Genomic DNA, 17,570 nt, shown 5'->3' on the forward strand with positions numbered 1-17,570 from the left:
TATGGTTTTTCCTGTGGTCATGTATGGATGTGAGAGTTGGACTGTGAAGAAGGCTGAGCGCCGAAGAATTGATGCTTTTGAACTGTGGTGTTGGAGAAGACTCTTGAGAGTCCCTTGGACTGCAAAGAGACCCAACCAGTCCATTCTGAAGGAGATCAGCCCTGGGATTTCTTTGGAGGGAAGGATGCTGAAGCTGAAACTCCAGTACTTTGGCCACCTCATGCGAAGAGTTGATTCATTGGAAAAGACTCTGATGGTGGGAGGGATTGGGGGCAGGAGGAAAAGGGGACAACAGAGGATGAGATGGCTGGATGGCATCACCGATTCGACAGACGTGGGTTTGAGTGAACTCTGGGAGTTGGTGATGGACAGGGAGGCCTGGTGTGCTGCGATTCATGGGGTCCCAAAGACTTGGACATGACTGAGTGAATGAACTGAACTGAACTGAACTGAAGAGCAGTTTTAGATTTACAAAAAAACTGAGCAGAAGGAACAAAGAGTTCCTAGATACCTTTCTGCTCACACAGATGTTCCCCTAACATCTTGCATTAGTGTGATACATTTGTTATGATTGATGAACAATATCAATACATTATTATTAACTAAAGCCCATAGTTTACATTGTGGTTCATTCTTGATGCTGTACATTCTATATTGTTATTGTTGTTTAGTCACTAAGTTGTGTCCAACTCTTTTGTGACCCCATGAATTGTAGCTGGCCAGGCTTCTTTGCCCATGGGATTTCTCAGGCAAGAATTCTGGAGTGGGTTGCCATTTCCTTCTCCAGAGGATGTTCCCAACCCAGGGATTGAACCTGTGTCTCCTGCATTGCAGGTGGATTCTTTACTGCTGAGCCACCATGGAAGCCCTGTACATTCTTTAGATTTTAACAAATGTATAAGGACATGTATCAGCATCACAGCGTCATCCAGAAAAGTTTCACTTACCTAAAAATCCTCTGTGCTCTATCCAACCCTAATGCTTGGCAACCACTGATCTTTTTTTAGTGTATCCATAGCTTTGACTCTTCCAGAAAGTCATATAGTTGGAATCACACAGTCTGTAGCCTTTTCAGATTGGCTTTTCTCACTTAGCAACATGCATTTATGTTTCCTCCATGTCTTTTTCTGTCTTGATAGCTCATTTCTTTTTAGTGCTAAATAGAATTCCGTTATCTAGATAGACCACAGTCTATCTCTCCCTTAACCTATGGAAGAATGAACATCTTGGCTGCTTCCAAGTTTTGGCATTTATGAAGGAAACTGCTACAAACATTCATGTGCAGGTTTTTGTGCGAAGAATGGGTTTGAACATTTTTCAGTGTTGAAAAGGACAAAAGGAGGGAACTATTTCATGACACACGAAAATTATATGAAATACAAGGAATCCATAAATCAAATTTTACTGGAACCAAGCCATACCCAATCACTTTCATATTGCTAGTGGCTGTTTTCTATGGACAGAGTTAAGAAGCTACACAGAGGCTGTGCCATTCAAAAAACCAAAAATACTCACTACACGGCCCTTTATAGAGAAGATCTGTCAACTCTTCAGATGGACAATTACAATCCCCATCTTCAAAAGGCCAGAGAGAACTAAACCAAAATGATAATAGTAATGCTGGAAGGACTGATGACCATAAATATTTTCTTTATGCCTTTCCTCCCAAATTTCTAAAATGGACATATATTACTTATGTCACAAGTAGATTTCCACAGCATCTTTGCTCCAGCCCCACAAGCCTCTGGTGGGGGGTGCAGGGTTCCAAACAGACCCAAGGGGCCAACAGGACTAGGCCAGAGGGGCGATTCATGTGCCAAGTGATGACGGAAACAGGGCTGGATTTTGTTTTGCTTTTCTGTTTTTAACATCATAGCTGGTACCTCAGCTAGGAGCCTCGCTCTGTGACCCTGTGCCTCAACCTTCTCTACAATGGGAGAAGAACACCCCAACCTTGGGCATTGTTTCAAGGGTTAAATAGTCAGTGCCCACAAAGCCTAAGATGGATTGAATAGGGTCTCCCCAAATTCATCTCTCAATGTGACCCTATTTGGAAACAAATTACAGATGTAATTAGTTAAAGATCCCAAGATGAGCTCATCCTGGATTGAGAGTGGGCCCTAAATCCAAGGACTGAGAAGAGAAATCATGTGACGATGCAGGCAGAGATTGGAGGGGCGTGGCCACGAGGGACAGCTGGAGCCCCAGGAGCTGGCAGGGGCAGGAAGGACCTCTTTGGACCTTCAAACACCTTGATTTCAGACTTCCAGCCTCCAAAACCGTGAGAATCTCTCTCTGATTTTCTAAGTCAACCGGTTTACAGTCCTTCCTTACAGCAGCCCCAAGAAACTAACACAAACCTCTTAGGTTCGGGCTGGCACTCTGATAGGTGCCATAAAAATGCCACTTTTATTTTTAGCGTCCTGGTAAATGACTGCCATTTGCCTACTCTGTGCTGAGCCTTTTGGAACTCCTTTTACTCATCACCTTTGTGTTCACAGTGGCCCCACTGTACAGATGAGGAAACTGAGACAGAGAGATTAAAACACCTTGACAGGCTCCTGCCCCGGGGATCACACAGGGCTTGGTTTACATTTGACGGCAGACCTGGCCCAGCCCAGATGGCCTGCCCCTTCCGTCCCCAGACGGCATGCTGAGCCAAACAGCCACCCTGAGTCTCACATCAAATGACTGGGCACCGTCAAGACCCAGCCTGAATTCCCTGGCAGCCCCTCCGAGCTCCTGGAGCCAGTGGCAGCTGGCCGCCAGTGAGCTTCCAGAGCTGCAGGGTAGACGCTGAAGGGCCATCCTCTGCCCCAGGCAGCGCCTGGCTTCCCTGACTGGCAGTGAGGCTCCCAGGCTGGTCCAAGGGCTCAGTCCCACCAGCTGCCCTTCTCAAATAGGCTTCCTTTGGACCCCTGCTATCGGCCAGCCCCAGGCATGGAGCAGGGCAGTGGTGAATGACTGCCACCTTGGCTGGGGGGCCGCACATGGAGCAGAGATGTGGGTGCAGGGGGGGCGGTGTGGAGGGAGAGATGCCGCACAGAGCCTGCCGAGTGCTACAGAAACATAAGACAAGATTAGTCTTAACGACGCACAGAACAGATTGCAGGGTGTCGGGAGATGGGATGTTTTAAAGAAATAAATCTCAGCTCCCGGTTACAGAAGCACAAACAAACCCAAACAACAGATCTTTGGAAGCTGCCAGCTTCTCGGCTGCCAGGCTGCTGCTGGGGGCCCCCAGGGGGTGAGGGTGGGTGTTCCAGGAGCATCCTCAGGACATCTGGGGCACCTGGGCCAGCCCAGTACTGAGCTAGCCCAGAGATTTTCCAGAAATTTGGGGGGTGTGCCCCCCAGCACCTGGCCATCCCTCTTCTCACCAACTCTTGGCCATTCCACCTCTTAAATCTCTCCAGGACCCACATTCATGCTCTCCAGCCATTACCCTCCTCTCCTGGATGGCACAGCCCCGGGACCTTCCCTCACCCCATCCCCAGTCCCCTTGCTGCTGGAATGGCCTCTGAGGACATCCACTGGCCCAGCCACTGGCCCTTCTCTGTTGCTCCCCCTCTTCATCTCTTTAGGGTCCCATCCTTCTGGCCCCTCCTCCTCTTCTTCCTTCATCTCCCACCTCTGGGAGAGGGTTCTTATTGGCTTTAGCTGCTCTGGGTGGGAAGGGGTAAAAAGTGTCTTCCTTGTTTATATCACCCCTCACGCCTTGCAGTTTCTACTCCTGCAGGCTTGCCCGCCTGCCCCGAGATGGTTGGACAGAAAAGGAACGACAAGGCTATTTATGAAAACCGCCCAAAGCAACTAAGAATCACATGGCATCGCACAGCCTTCCCCCTCACCAGGCTTTGGGTGACCAGCACGACCCCCTCCGGGTCCCTCCTGGCAGCCCCACAATCAGTGACAGAACCTGGCCCTGGCCTACCCAGCTCAGAGGCTTCAGGTCCTTCTGAGGCTGGATTCTCCCCAGAGCGGGTAGGAGAAGCAGGGCCAGTTACACCAGCGACATCGAGACGGTATGAATAATTTAGCCTTTACGGCTGATACCCTGGTGTCACAGAGCCTTTTCCTCCTAAAGGCAAAAAGCACTTAAGATGCCATTTATTTCAGCCTGGCTCCCTCTGCGGGGTGGGCGCGTCATGCTGTCGAAGTCACTGCCCTCGGGGCTGGCTCCGTCACTACCCTCCCTCCTCACTGGCTTCTGCTTGTGACCCCTCCTACCATCCACCCCCTAGGAAACCAGCCCCTGGGTGGGGGGCGGGGACACCTGTTCACTTTTCTGGCCTTTTCCCCTTTCTCTCTCTCGACAGAGCACTCTGAGGGGCTCCTCTTTGCAAGGAGGGTGACTACCAGTCTCCCCTCCCACCCTCCAGAAGCACAGTTTCTTCTGGGCCTGCACTGTCCAACATGGAAGCCCTCGCCACCTGTGGCTACTGGACTTTACATTCATTAAAGATGAAAACACTAAAAATCCAGTTGCTCGGTTTCCAGAGCCACATTTCCAGGAGTCCACAGCCACATGTGGCCAGTGGTCACCGCACTGGACAGCGTTCATCACCATGGAAAGTCCCATAGGATGGCACCAGCCCAGAAAACGGTAAAGCTCAAGGAAAAGCAACAGCAGGAGGCAGCATATGTTAAATGCCACATAAACAAGATGCCTGGGGAAGGTGGCAGGAGCTCTGGGGAACAAGCTGGGGTCATGGAGGAGACCACAGTCTGGCTGGCGTTTCACCAGGGGAGGGGAGCACATTCCAGCTGGAGGGAGGCTGCAGAAGGGTGAGGCTGTGGGGGACGGCTGGCCAAACCACAGCAAGCATGGCAAAAGGGGAGAGGAGACGTCGGCAGGAAGGTGAGCATCCAAGTAGGACCCCGGGGACAGGCAGCTGTCATCCCCGCATGGCTGCACCTGACTCTCCCGGACCCGTGTCTGCGCTGGCTGGACCACTGCCCCAATGATGCCAAGGTGAGAGCCTTGAAGTGGCAAGGCCACCCAGCTCATTCTGTAACCTGAACACCACCCTTCACTTGGCACACATTTACCCTGGGGGTGGGGGCGAGCATCAGCTTCATGGGGAGGACCTCACGGGGTCCTAGGGGGCCTTCTTATTAACAAGCATGCAAGACAGCAGACGGGGGTGAGCTAGTCTGAGCTATGCAGCGGCTATGAGCTCTGTGATCTATTTTTTAAAATATTTATTTATCTGACTGCATCAGATCTTCGTTGCAGCACACGGGATCTTTGATTTTCAGTGTGTAGGTTCTTTAGTTGGGGCACGTGGGATATTTTAATTGCGACATGCGAACTCTTAGCTGCAGCACCCAACCAGGGATCCAACCCACATCCCCTATGTTGGAAGGTGGATTCTTAACCGCTGGACCACCAGGGAAGTCCCTGGCTATCTAGTTTTAAAATTTGTTTTCATCATATGATTAATATAGTAACACTTTAACATTTTTGAAACTTGAGAAAGAAAAAAATGACTCACAACCACACTATCCTAACATATTGGCACAGCTTCCTCTCAACTGGTGCTGTCCAATAGGGTGTTCACATGTGTCACTTAAATTTATCTCAATCAATATCAGGTAAATTAAAAATTCAGCTTGTCAGTCACACTAGCCACCTTTCACGTATTCCCCAGGTAAGCAAGGCAGTGGCGTTATCGCGATGGCACAGATCAGGAAAGTTCTAGTAGGCAGCGCTGCTTGGATGGCCTCATTCATGCATCAGGCCTTCCCATGGATTTCAGTCAAAATGTGTACATTATTTGCTACCTGCTTTGTTACTGATACACCATAAATTTCCACACTGATGTATAACCTTTACTAATACTGCACAATCTTCTGTCTGGCAGTACTAAGTTTCTGCACCTTTGGGGCCAAAAGTGCCCCCTCCTCAGGTAAATGAACACCCATGAGCACATATACAGGAAGTGGTGAAAGACCTCAGGGGGCTCACAGGCCCCCAATAAAACCCCTTAACCTGGAAGATGAACAGTAATGGATGCATCTCTTTCTGTAGATTCATCCCTTTTCCCCTCCAGTATAAAGAAGAGCAAGATGGACATCTTCATGCAAATATGCTTTATTTCTGTAATTTAGATTGGTTCTTGGGATGAGTTCCAGAAGACACCTTTTGATTTAGGGAGTGGGAGCTGTGTTATCAGTTCATAAATGTCACCACATACTTCCCCAGGTGGGGGGCAGTTGAGATGCCACGTAGGGGTCCACATGGGGGTCCTGTTATACAACATCCTCATCCAACTAGCCCTAGAGACTGGACCAGGTACCTCTCAGGACATAAACGAATGACGGGCTGGCCACTGATCTTGTCTGGTGGTTATTCTCACCTTCATCCCAACCCAAAGCCTTGATTTCTGGCACTATGGAAGGCATAGGACTGAGACAGCCACAGACCCTAACCCCTGCTTGTAGAAGTCAGTCCTCGGTGGGAGGAGGGTCCATGATGGCAAGTCAGCCACATAGCCTTCCTTGTCCACCCACTTCCCAACAGTCTTTGGACACTCATGTGGTCAAGAATTTCCAGCCATCACTATGCTGGGGTGGCTATGGCAGGTGGCCTCATCTAGGGATGAGGCTGTGCCTGGCTAAACCCCACAGGTAGCACACAAGTGGACACTGTCATTCTAACCACTCGACCCTTCCGTAAACTACTTGCCACATCACAAAATGTTTAAGGGACTCTCAGATTGGGGGCTGCTCCTCCCACCCTTGCCCAGCCACACGCTCAGTCTCCACATGTAGTTCTTAAGTTCTGCCACTAGAGGGATCCCGTGAGCCAGCCTGTCTGCTCCCCCGAGGGGACCCAATTCCCAGTTAAATGAAGAGCCTCTGCCCCCTGGAGCCACTACCAACACGTTCAAGTCCTCAAAGACAAGCTCCCTGTAGGGAGTCTGGTCCAGCAGAAGCTGGTGCTCCAGGACTTCACTCCAGATGTCCTCTCTACAAGGCCCATGCCTCTCTGTGTTCCTTGGATTGTAGCCTGCCAGGTTCCTTTGTCCATGGAATTCTCCAGGCCAGAATACTGGAGTGGGTAGCCTTTCCCTTCTCCAGGGGTTTTCCCAGCCCAGGGATCGAACCCAGGTCTCCTGCAATGCAGGCACATTCTTTACCAGCTGAGCCACAAGGGAAGCCCAAGGGTACTGGAGTGGGTAGCCTATCCCTTCTCCAGAGGACCTTCCCAACCCAGGAATTGAACCGGGGTCTCCTGCATTGCAGGCAGATTCTTTACCACTTGAGCTATGAGGGAAGCTCCCCTTATCACAACAGTGGTTCTCAAGCGCGGTGGCACTTTGGAGACCCTTGGAGAGGGTCTCCAAATCCTGCCCATGCCCAGGCACCACCCAAGTCATTCTGGTTCAATCAGTCTGGGTGGGTCTGGGAATCAGGGACCTTCAAAGCTGCTGGGGCATTCTCATTTTTCTCTGGGCTGGGAAGTCTTGCTCTATAGCACCCTGGGCTACTGACCATTTAGTCCAGATTTCAGGCCCATCACTGGGTGGGAGCTGTAGGGGGGTGAGGGGCAGGAGGGAGTGGAGACACTCCAGCTTTGCTTTCAGGTCTTGAATGTGGTGGGGAGACAAAATCTCAACTAAACTCCAGGAGCAAAGAAGCAGGAGCAGCCCGGCAGAAAATGCAGAGTCTAGGGCCCACCCAGTCCCTCTTGAAATCCACAGTTGCTTTTTTCTTTTTTTAAACTTCCAGCCACCTGTCAAGCATGGCTGGGTCAGGAACTAGGGTGCCTCCATGTAATACCTCTCACATTGCATCTCAAAAACAGTCTGTTTTCACATCAGCCCCTGACTGAAGCACACGCTCCCAGGAGGCAGGGAGGGGGACCTCGTTCATGGCCATCCTGCCCCAGCCCAAAGCCTTGGCGGAACTGGACAGACTGAGCCAGAAAAGCAAGCAATATGGAATTGTTGAGGCTCCACAGTGAGGGAGGGATCTCCCTCATGACACTATAGTCTTCCTTCCGAGCATGCCCTGCAGCTCTAAGCAGAAATATGAACCTTAAGCTAAATTGGGTGGAACATGGGTCTGGAAGATGTAACTTGGGTTTCCAAAGCATGACCACAGAAAGGGTCATGACGGGACAGCCAAACTCCCACACCTGACAGATGGCACGCAGCTTCAGGTTAGGAGTCTGCATGCAGTACAGGATAATGTTCCCAAATCCAACAGGAGGTGAAAATTGCTGGGAGTATTAGCCAGTCATAAAAATGAATGGAGTCCTGACACGCTTGGATGCACCTTGAGAACATTATGCTCAGTGAAAGGAGGCAGACACGAAAGGACACAAGTTGCATGATCCCATTGACGTGAAATGTTCAGAACAGGCAATCCATAGAGACAGAAAGTGGCTGAGAGGGGCTGATGAGGAGTAACTGGCAGTGTGGCACCACCAGGGGGAGCTCTGACAGAGCCCCGCTGGCAGCGGGACTCAGGCAGGGCTTCAGATTTCCTTCTGAGCCTGGTTCCCTAGTGGGAAACGGGCACATGGCTCAGGAAATCTCATGGGGCACTGGAGTCCTTGGCTGCAGCTGACCGACCGCTCCCTTACATGGCACGCTTCAGTATGCGAGAAGAATGTTATCAGTTCACCCTTGGGCTTTAATGGACCACATCTTACTGGGGAAGGAAACAGGAAAGAATTCGTCTCAAATTCCTTCCCTCTGAAACCAGCAAAGCGCTCCACATTCCTCCATCCTGTTCCTTTTCTCATATCAGTTCCTGTGACCTTATTGCTCTAGGTCCGTTGTAAACCCAGCAGGGTTCAAATCTGGCTCAGCTCCTGAACTGGCTGGGTGACCTCCAGCAAGTTCCTTAACCTCTCTGAGCCTTACTTCTCCCTTCGATACACAGAGGGTGATGTGAGCACCTACGTCACAGGGTTTGGGGTTCTTGTGAGCCTAAAAAGAATTAATCCATGGCCCACATGCCCTGCACCCAGGCAAAACCCAGACATCCACACTGATCACATGCCCAGCTCACATCATGAGCTCAAGAATTACATGCTGACTAACGTCAGTACTTACTGTCATCACCATCATTAGCCTGGAAATTAATGAGAACAAGGACCACAGCCAAGCATGAGAAGGGGCTGTAGAAGTCCCATGCTTGCCCATCCCACGCCTGCCCCGGCTGCTCTGAGTTAGCCCAAGCCTGTGGTTCGTGAGCCTCTTGCGCGCCCACCTCTGGGAGGCCCCGAGGCCCCTAACAGCGACACCATATGACATTATGATAACCCTCCCCCTTCAGGCAACATCTCACTGCTGCTCCTCCCAGCGCCCATGTGTGTGGCAAGAAAAGTGAGCCCGCTAATGTGCCCAGGCATCTGGTTCCCCTGGGCTCTCGGCTGTACAGTAAATGCTGCCAACTTCCCCCTGGGGCTGCGTTCCAGCCTCTTATAGCTTGAGGGTGTGAGAAGTAGAAAGGCTAAGGGCCCCTCTGGCGGGCCAGGCTCCGTGCCTGGCTTGGCTGCAGGCAGAGCACAGAGCCTGGCTGGGGACCAGGCCTCCCCCACAAGCCTTCTGCCGCCACCCTGGCCTGCCTGGGTTTGCCTGACGGACCATCTCAGTCCCTCCAGTGATGAGCATAGAAGACGCCAGGATGCTGAGGCCTGGTCCTGGGGGGTCTGGACTGGGGTACGGGGCTGGTCAGACTTGGCTGGGAAGGTTTAGTCCTAGGGAAGGGGAGAGAAGGAAGAGGGAAGTCCCAGCCCCCCAGCCCAGGCTGCGTGTCCTTCACAACCCCCTGGGGTGGCATGAAGTGAAGGCACTCTGGCACCCATGGGATGGCATGCAGGTGTCCTCCACACTCAGTGAGCAGAGCAGGGACACAGGCTCTTGCTCTCAGCCCCAGAGACGCAGGGGGCAGTGGGGAACTCACCCGCTCTCGCTCTCCAGGAACACGGAGCTGCTGCTCTCCGCGAGGGCGGCGCTGATGGGTGAGAGGCAGAAGGGTGAAGAGAAGGCCTCTGAGTCCGAGTCGAAGGAACTGGCCCTGCTCACACCCTCAGCCGACAGCTCCAAGGAACCCTCCTCCTCGCCCACCTCGGGCCGGGGCTCCCGGCCCTCTTCCATCCCGTCTTGCGAACTGACTGCCGACAAGATTCCTGAGTCGCTGTGGGCTGGCGGCAAGGCCGGGAGGGGGCCGTCTGTCCCCAAGCCTGGGGCCAGCTTCTCCCCATCCTCGGGCGAAGGGCTGACACACTCGGTGTCTCGAATGCTCTGGGCCACCACCAGGATGTCCTCGTCTCTGGGGATCAGGGTGGACCTGGGCTCCGTGGGGGATGGCTGGTGGGGGGCCCCTGAGCTCTGGGCACGCCGGCCCCGAGGGCGGGGTGCCTTGCGCACGGGGGAACTCTCGGGGGTGATATAGCGCAGCGCCTCCTCGTCCTGCTTCTGGATCCGGGAGTTGGGGACCCACGCGAGGATGAGGGTGGCCCCCAGCAGTTCATCCTTCTCCATGTACAAGCATAGGTAGCCTATGAGGGGTCAGGAGCACAGATGGTTAGGGAGGGCCATATACCAAGTGCCTCTAGCTGGTTTCTTCCCGGAACCACACCCGGGCGAGTAAAACTGTGGGGCTGTGCAGCCCAGCCCTAAGAAAACACACCTGAGGGATACAGTTGAACTCAGGATGAATGAGAGCTGTGGGCGTTTTCTAAGCACACACACTGAGCAGATCCAGGGGGCAAGCCCTCAAGCAGCAGTCTGTCCTGTGCCTTCCCTCCTCCTCTTGTTCAGAGCCCCACCCTATCCATGGCTCTGGGGGCCCCAGGGCTCCCTTGCCTCCATCAGCCTCCCAGTCCGGATAAGCCCAGGTGGCTGGGGAGGCACCCAGGGACCCAGAAGTACCACCAGCTTCATTGCAATCTTAGGAGGGAGCCGGGCTGCAGACTTTATTGCTATGTCACACAAAAGATAAATCCAAAATGAGTAGCATTTGGGCCTTTCCCTGTCGGCTGAGACTTCTCAGAATCTCTTCTTTAACACTGCTTTTTGGAAGGAGGGCCATCTTCAATGTCATGTCCTGGATTGCTGACAAAGAAGAGAAGAGCAGTTCTCTGAGGCCAGCAGCACATGGGTGGGCTCTTAGGGCCCCTGAATGTTCAGTCTGAGAGGAAGTTGGTCTTTCCTCCTGAGACACCTGCCATTTTGGGATGTCCTGACTCTTAGGCCTATGGCACCCAGGTTCCCAGGCCTCTGGGTCTCTGAGAAGCCCCTGGGGCAGGAGCTGGGGCCCCTGTCATGCCGCTGGGCTCTGACCCAACCCAGAATCCTTAGCCCAGCTGCCACTTCCACAACAGCGGGGAATTCAGGGGTTGCCAACCAGTTGTCCAGAAGAATAATGTTCAGGTGAGGTCAAGTGTCTCCACATGGCTTTGGGTTGGGAAGGGACCCAGAGACCTCTGGCCCCCTCTCCCTTGCCTCCCATCAGGCAAGGATGATACCAGAAGCCCTTCAAAGGGTGTGGCTTTTCTTTCTGCTTTATGCCCAGAACATGCAACACCCTCAGACCCAGGCCTAGGACCTCTGCTCCCGGCCCCCGAGTCCTCGGAATTTGGGCCTGTGGTCAGGCATCCACAGGGGCAAGGCAACATGCCACTCAGCCTTCTAGACCACAGTTCAGGGACCAGGACCTTGGAATCCACCCCCTCACAGTTCAGAATCTGCTTCCAGGACCTGCTCGCCTGACCTATGATGTCCCCTGGAGAAGGCTCGGGGTTCTTATAATCCAGGAAAGAGCTGGGGCTGGAAGTCGGCTCTCCTGCTTTGGAACCTGGAGGGTCTGATGACTCTAAATCTGTACCTAACTGTCCGCTGTAAAGACATGCTTATCAAGGCAGAAGGACAGAATACTTTCCAAAGAGTTCATTAGCATAAGTTAAACTTTTTGTCTTTTTAAAAATAAATTTATTTATTCAGTACTTTGTCGACACCTAATTTGTATGCAGTGAAGTGCCCAGATCTGATTGTAATTTGTAATTTTTAAATGTACTGATGTCTGATGTGAGACTTTCTGTCTGGACACGGGTGGGCTGCAGCCAGACTGCAGGTGCACGGGAACTGGGGACCCAGAAGCCCGGTTCAGCAGCCTAGAGAGGCCTCAGGAAGAGCCTAGGGCCTGCCCTCACTCTGCCTCTACTCTGGCTGGTATTGGGGAGCTCCTCTGAACACCAGCCTCCTTCTCTAAGAGAGAGGCCTGCCCAGGCTCTGGCATTCTTATGAGACTGTTGTACAAATTAAATAAAGCAATACATTTATCTTGTACATTTGCACAAATAACAAAGGACCACACAGGCTTCTAGTATCACTAATCCATCTTTTGGATGCTTCCTGGAGGCAGCAGGGCTGAGGGACTCAGGTATGGGTGGTGCGCTAACCAGGTCTAACACCCCCAGGTTCCCTGCCCAAGAACAGTCACAATCAGCGGCACTCCTGACAGAATCTGTGCCCACTCCCTTAGTGCACAAGAGAGCTCACTATCTGGGGGCTCAGAATACAATTGGAGCCCTGGAAAAAAATGCAGTCTCCTTCTCTGAGGCTCGGCAAAAGATTGCAAAGTCACTGTCAGCACAGGAAGAGTTGCCCACTCCTGGGACTCGGGAGAGCCACAGAAGTGGAGTGTCCCTCCAACAGCCCAGGGTAACTCCAGGCTCTGTTGTGGAGGGCCAGGAAAGGACTCTCCATCTCCATCTGTGCAGAGGCTGAGAGCTTCCTTCCCCCATTTAGAAACAGTGGATTTAAGCACAAAGGGTGCGCAGGATCAATGATTTCCATGTCCCCAGCGTCCCAGGCCCGCTTCACAACCTGCTCGGTCCCCATCCCACACTCTGGGCTGCAGGAAGGGATGAATCCACCAAGCCTGACCTGAGGGCTGCGTTCGCACCCACACTCAAGGGGGCCTGGGGGAAACCCCCCACCAGGCAGCTTCCTGAAGAAGACTATGCCCCGCCTCCCTCCCTGCAGTTGGGGGGCTCCCGCCTCCCAGCAACCCTCTCACAGCAGCCCTGTATACATGAATGCCCTCTTCCATTGCAAAAACAGCTAATTCCCCTTTGACCATCCTGCCTCCCCTCCGTGAGTCAAAGGTCACTGGTGTGCTTCCCAGATGGGGAAATTAGGGCAAACAGGGAAGTGATGCAAGAGCTTGCTAACTTCAGAGAGATCAGCCAGCTCTCCCCGAACCTGGACCCCATGTCTTCTTCTCCCAGCCCGTGACCCCAGGTTCCCCACGCCGGGCTCACCTGGGTGGTGTTCCCCCAGCCCCTGCAGCCCCTCTGGGGGGTGCACACAGACATTGTTCTTGGAGTAGATGATCTCCCCATCCAGGACGGAGGGGGGGCCGCCGCCGCCGCCACCACCTGGGGTGAGGGTCAGGAGGTCCGAGGCTTTGGAGGAGGCCCGGCGAAGGAGGCGGCCCAGAGACATTGCCGGGTCAGTGTTTCCATCCTCCGCACACTTGGGCCCAGATGGGGCTCTTCCAGACCTGCCTGGGGGAGGAAGAGAGAGGACAGGCATGGCCCAAGGTCATCAACATGGACGGGGCATTCCTGGGGCAGCATCGTGTCCCACACCAGTAAGTGTAAACGGAAGCTTTGCAACCACAGAAGGGGTCCTGCTAGCACAAGGCCATACAGAGGAAATGGGTTCTCAACTGTGGCGTGACGGACACTCGGGGCTGGGCCATTCTTAGTGGTGGTGGCTGTCCTGTGCTTTGTAGGGTGTTTTACAGCATCCGTGGCCTCGACTCACCAGATTCCACTAGCACCCGTTTCCACTATGACAACCAAAAATGTCTCCAGCATTGCAAATATCCTTTGAAGGCAAAAATCACCCCATGAATAACCAGTCTAGGGAATTCCCTGGCAGTAAAGTGGTTAGAACTGGGCACTTTCACTGCTGTGGGCCCAAGTTCAATCTCTGGTTGGGAACTACGATCCCACAAGCCCAAAGTGTCCACCTCCTACAAAAGGACTGGTCTAGAGGAACCTGTTGGAGAAGGCAATGGCAACCCACTCCAGTACTCTTGCCTGGAAAATCCCATGGACGGAGGAGCCTGGTGGGCTGCCGTCTATGGGGTCATGCAGAGTCGGACACGACTGAAGCTACTCAGCAGCAGCAGCAGAGGAACCTGTTCCTACAGCAGTTCAGTCGCTCAGTTGTGTCCGACTCTTTGCAAACCCATGGACTGCAGCACGCCAGGCTTCCCTGTCCATCACCAACTCCCAGAGCTTGCTCAAACTCATGTTTGTTGAGTCAGTGATGCCATTCAACCATCTCATCCTCTGTCATCCCCTTCTCCTCCTGCCTTCAATTTTTCCCAGCATCAGGGTCTTTTCTAATGAGTCAGTTCTTTACATAAGGTGACCAAAGTATTGGAGTTCCAGCTTCAGTATTAGCCCTTCCAATGAATACTCAGGACTGATTTCCTTTAGGATCGACTGGTTTGATCTCCTTGCTGTCCAAGGGACCCTCAAGAGTCTTCTCCAACACCACAGTTCAAGCAAGAATACTGGAGTGGGTTGCCAGGCCCTCCTCCAGGAGATCTTCCCAACCCAGGGATCAAACCCAGGTCTCCTGCATTGCAGGTAGATTCTTTACCATCTGAGCCACGAGGGAAACCTCCAGGCTTTCTCTTTGCTCAGGGTTCACCACTGTGTCCTTCCTTCCTAAGGTTCTCAACCCTCTGCTTCCCAGGGAGTGTCCTGGTTCTCCCTCTTACTTCCTACCCCTCCAGGTCTTCTCCATCCTCACCTGACCCATGTATCATCATCCCAAAGCCCAACCTCTTGTCCTAACACATGCTGGCTGCCTCTGCTGGGAAGGGGACACAAGTGATAGATAAAGGACTCGAGTTAACACCCAACTCATTCTTTAAAAAATATAAACTAGGAATCAAAGAATCAGCTTGAGAACATATACAGAACTCCTAAAGACTCCCTGCAAAAAGGAGCAATATCCCAACTGAAAAAGCAGGCGATTTCACAGAAGAGGAAACAGAGGGACTGAGAACATGAAATGAAAACCCAACACCTGACACACTGGCAAAAAGCAATGTTAATTCCAGCAAAAATGAAACAGAAGCCCAGGCAGCAGCTATGTGAACCAACCAAATGTTCCTGTCCATGGGGCTCATGAAGGCTGCCTACCAAGCTGGGAGTGCCTACCATGGGCATGATGTCGCCTGTGTAAATGAACAGATGTGTGGAAAGCTAGTTCCTGGTCTGAGACCCAGGCCACACTGGGCAGGGTGCAGGCCAGCCTTGAAGGGTGAGGTGGCTGGAATGGGAGTGTCGCAGATGGGCTGCAATTCCAACTCTCAGAGAAAGAAACAAAAAAGATTTGAAGCCAATATGATAAAGTCATTGACTGGGAATAGATAAACAAAACAGAGTCTGCCCATATGATGGGGTATTACTGAGCCTTCAGAAGGAGAGAAACGCTGACACCTGCTACAACATGGATGGAACTTGAGGACATACTCAGTGCAACCAGCCAGTCACAGAAGGACAGATACTGCATTGACATGAGGTACCTGGGACAGTCAAACACACAGAGACAGAGCACAGAAGGGTGGGTGCCCAGGGCTGGGTGAGGGCTGGGGAGTTAGTGCTTGATGGGGAGAGTTACTGTTTGGGAAGATGAAGAAGTTATGGAAATAGATGCTGGAGACGGCTGCACAACATGGACCCAAGTGTCCCCCGTGCCGCTGAACTGTCACTTGAAAATGGGCGAGACCCCAGAGTCCTAACCACCAGGGAATTCCCTGTGTCATGTATATTTTACCACAATAAAGTTTTTTTAAATTATCAACTGGAGAGGTTCTCAGGGTAAATTATATTGTTCTTCGCACTTTCTGCATTTTGTACACTTACCCCTAAGCCCAGGGCTGATTTAGGATGGTCCCTAAATGGAGTTCTCTTTGTGTCCAGTGCTTGGACAGTTTCTTGGGGCAGACAGCAGGGATGAGGGGGCCATCTGGCTCAGCAGGGAAGGGGTGGTCTTGGCGCTAAATTCCTTCAATGTCTTGGGACCAGGCGGCTGAAGGCTGGATCCTCAGCCCCTTATGGCTCTCTGGTTGCCCCTCTGAGCCCCTTGCTCTGATCTCCCCTCTACCTGTATATTTCCAGTTATGTCTGGGGCTACTAACTCTCCCAAACACAGTTCCATGGCACCCCCACCCCCCGGAGCCACCCTTCCATCCCTGCACCTTTACCTAGAGAAATCTACTAGTCTCTTCTCTGTCATTGCTGAAGTTCCTAAGGGCAGGATGACTTTGAAAATCACCAGCCCTGGGGACCCAGGACCAGCTGGGGTCCTTGCCTTCTCATCCCTGAGCCACAGAAGCCCCTCCATCTTGGCCATGTCCAGGGTCCCGAATCCACCCCTTCTCAGGCATCCCCCAAGCCTGAGACCCCACTTTCAATGTGGGTTACAGAATCAAGTTGACCCCTCAGCCCCAGAAATGGTAAGCTGGCTCTGTAAAGGGCCAGAAAGGAAATATTTTTGGCTCTGTGGGCCCAATGGTCACCATGGAGACTATTCAACTCTTCCCTGTTGTGCGAAAGTAGGCAGTTCTCGGGCAGGTGTGACTGTGCTCCCACCAGACTGTTTGCTTCCCTGGTGGCTCAGATGGTAAGGAATCTGCCTGCAATGCAGGAGACCCAGGTTCAATTCCTGGGTTTGGAAGATTTCCTGGGGAAGGAAATGGCTACCCACTTGAGTATTCTTGCCTGAAGAATTCCATGGACAGAAAAGCCTGGCAGGCTACAGTCCATGGGGTCATAAAGAGTCAGACATGACTGAGAAACTAACACTTTCACTTCATTTCACTCACGCCAGTTCCATATAATTCTGATGTCACACAGGAAAATCCTTCAATTTTTTCCAATCATTTAGTATGTCATAACCAAGCTTCCCCGGTGGCTCAGTGGTAAAGAATCTGCCTGCCAATGCAGGAGACATGGGTTCCATCCCTGATCTGGGAAAATGCCACCGAGCAACTAAGCCCGTGTGCCGCAACTATTGAGCCTGAGTTCTGGAACCTGGGAACCACAACTACTGTGCCCACATGCTGTAACTACTGAAGCCCGAGCACCCTAGAGCCCATGCTCCACAGCAAAAGAAGCCACTACAATGAGAAGAAGCCCATGCTCCACGAGAGAATAGCCCCTGCTCACTGCAACCAGAGAAACGCCCTCGCAGCAACCAAGACCCAGCATAGCCAAAAATAAACTCAATAAATAAAATTATGAAAAACAAATGTCAGAATCAGCCTTAGCCCGTGCACCGTACAAAACAGGCAGAAGGCTGGATTTGGTTCACGGGCTACACGTGGCCAACCCCTGGCTCAGACCACTCTCTGGAGACTCAGGGCAGGGCTGTTCCTCGCTACCCAAACCCCCTCCAGGCCAACTTTTGGGGAAGCCTTCTGTCCTCCCCAGGTCGAGGGGGCATCTCCCCTATCTTAACCACTGAGTTCTCCTGCCTGAACACATGACATCTGACCAAGATTCGAAACTTAAA

At 52.4% G+C, this 17,570-nt stretch overlaps 1 protein-coding gene across 8 annotated transcripts in view; it reads right to left on the reverse strand.

The window, feature by feature from the left end:
- TBC1D16 (TBC1 domain family member 16) overlaps window positions 1-17,570 on the reverse strand; it is an 86,435-nt gene that overhangs the window by 53,452 nt on the left and 15,413 nt on the right. For 5 of the 8 annotated variants that reach the window (XM_044938643.2, XM_025279648.3, XM_044938644.2 and 2 more), the window contains exons 2-3: window positions 13,289-13,530; window positions 9,925-10,522 (exon numbers count right to left, since the gene is read on the reverse strand). The exons of 1 other annotated variant lie outside the window; for it this stretch is intronic. In XM_044938643.2, coding sequence (XP_044794578.1) covers window positions 9,925-10,522; window positions 13,289-13,472 — 782 coding nt within the window. In that variant the 5' untranslated portion in view covers window positions 13,473-13,530. Of the gene's footprint in view, window positions 1-9,924; window positions 10,523-13,288; window positions 13,535-17,570 lie in introns of those variants that run through there. 2 more of the 8 variants (XM_044938642.2, XM_044938646.2) reach the window with 2 other exon arrangements.

This window comes from Bubalus bubalis, chromosome 3, assembly GCF_019923935.1.
Source record: "Bubalus bubalis isolate 160015118507 breed Murrah chromosome 3, NDDB_SH_1, whole genome shotgun sequence".
Classification (NCBI taxonomy): Eukaryota; Metazoa; Chordata; class Mammalia; order Artiodactyla; family Bovidae; genus Bubalus; species Bubalus bubalis.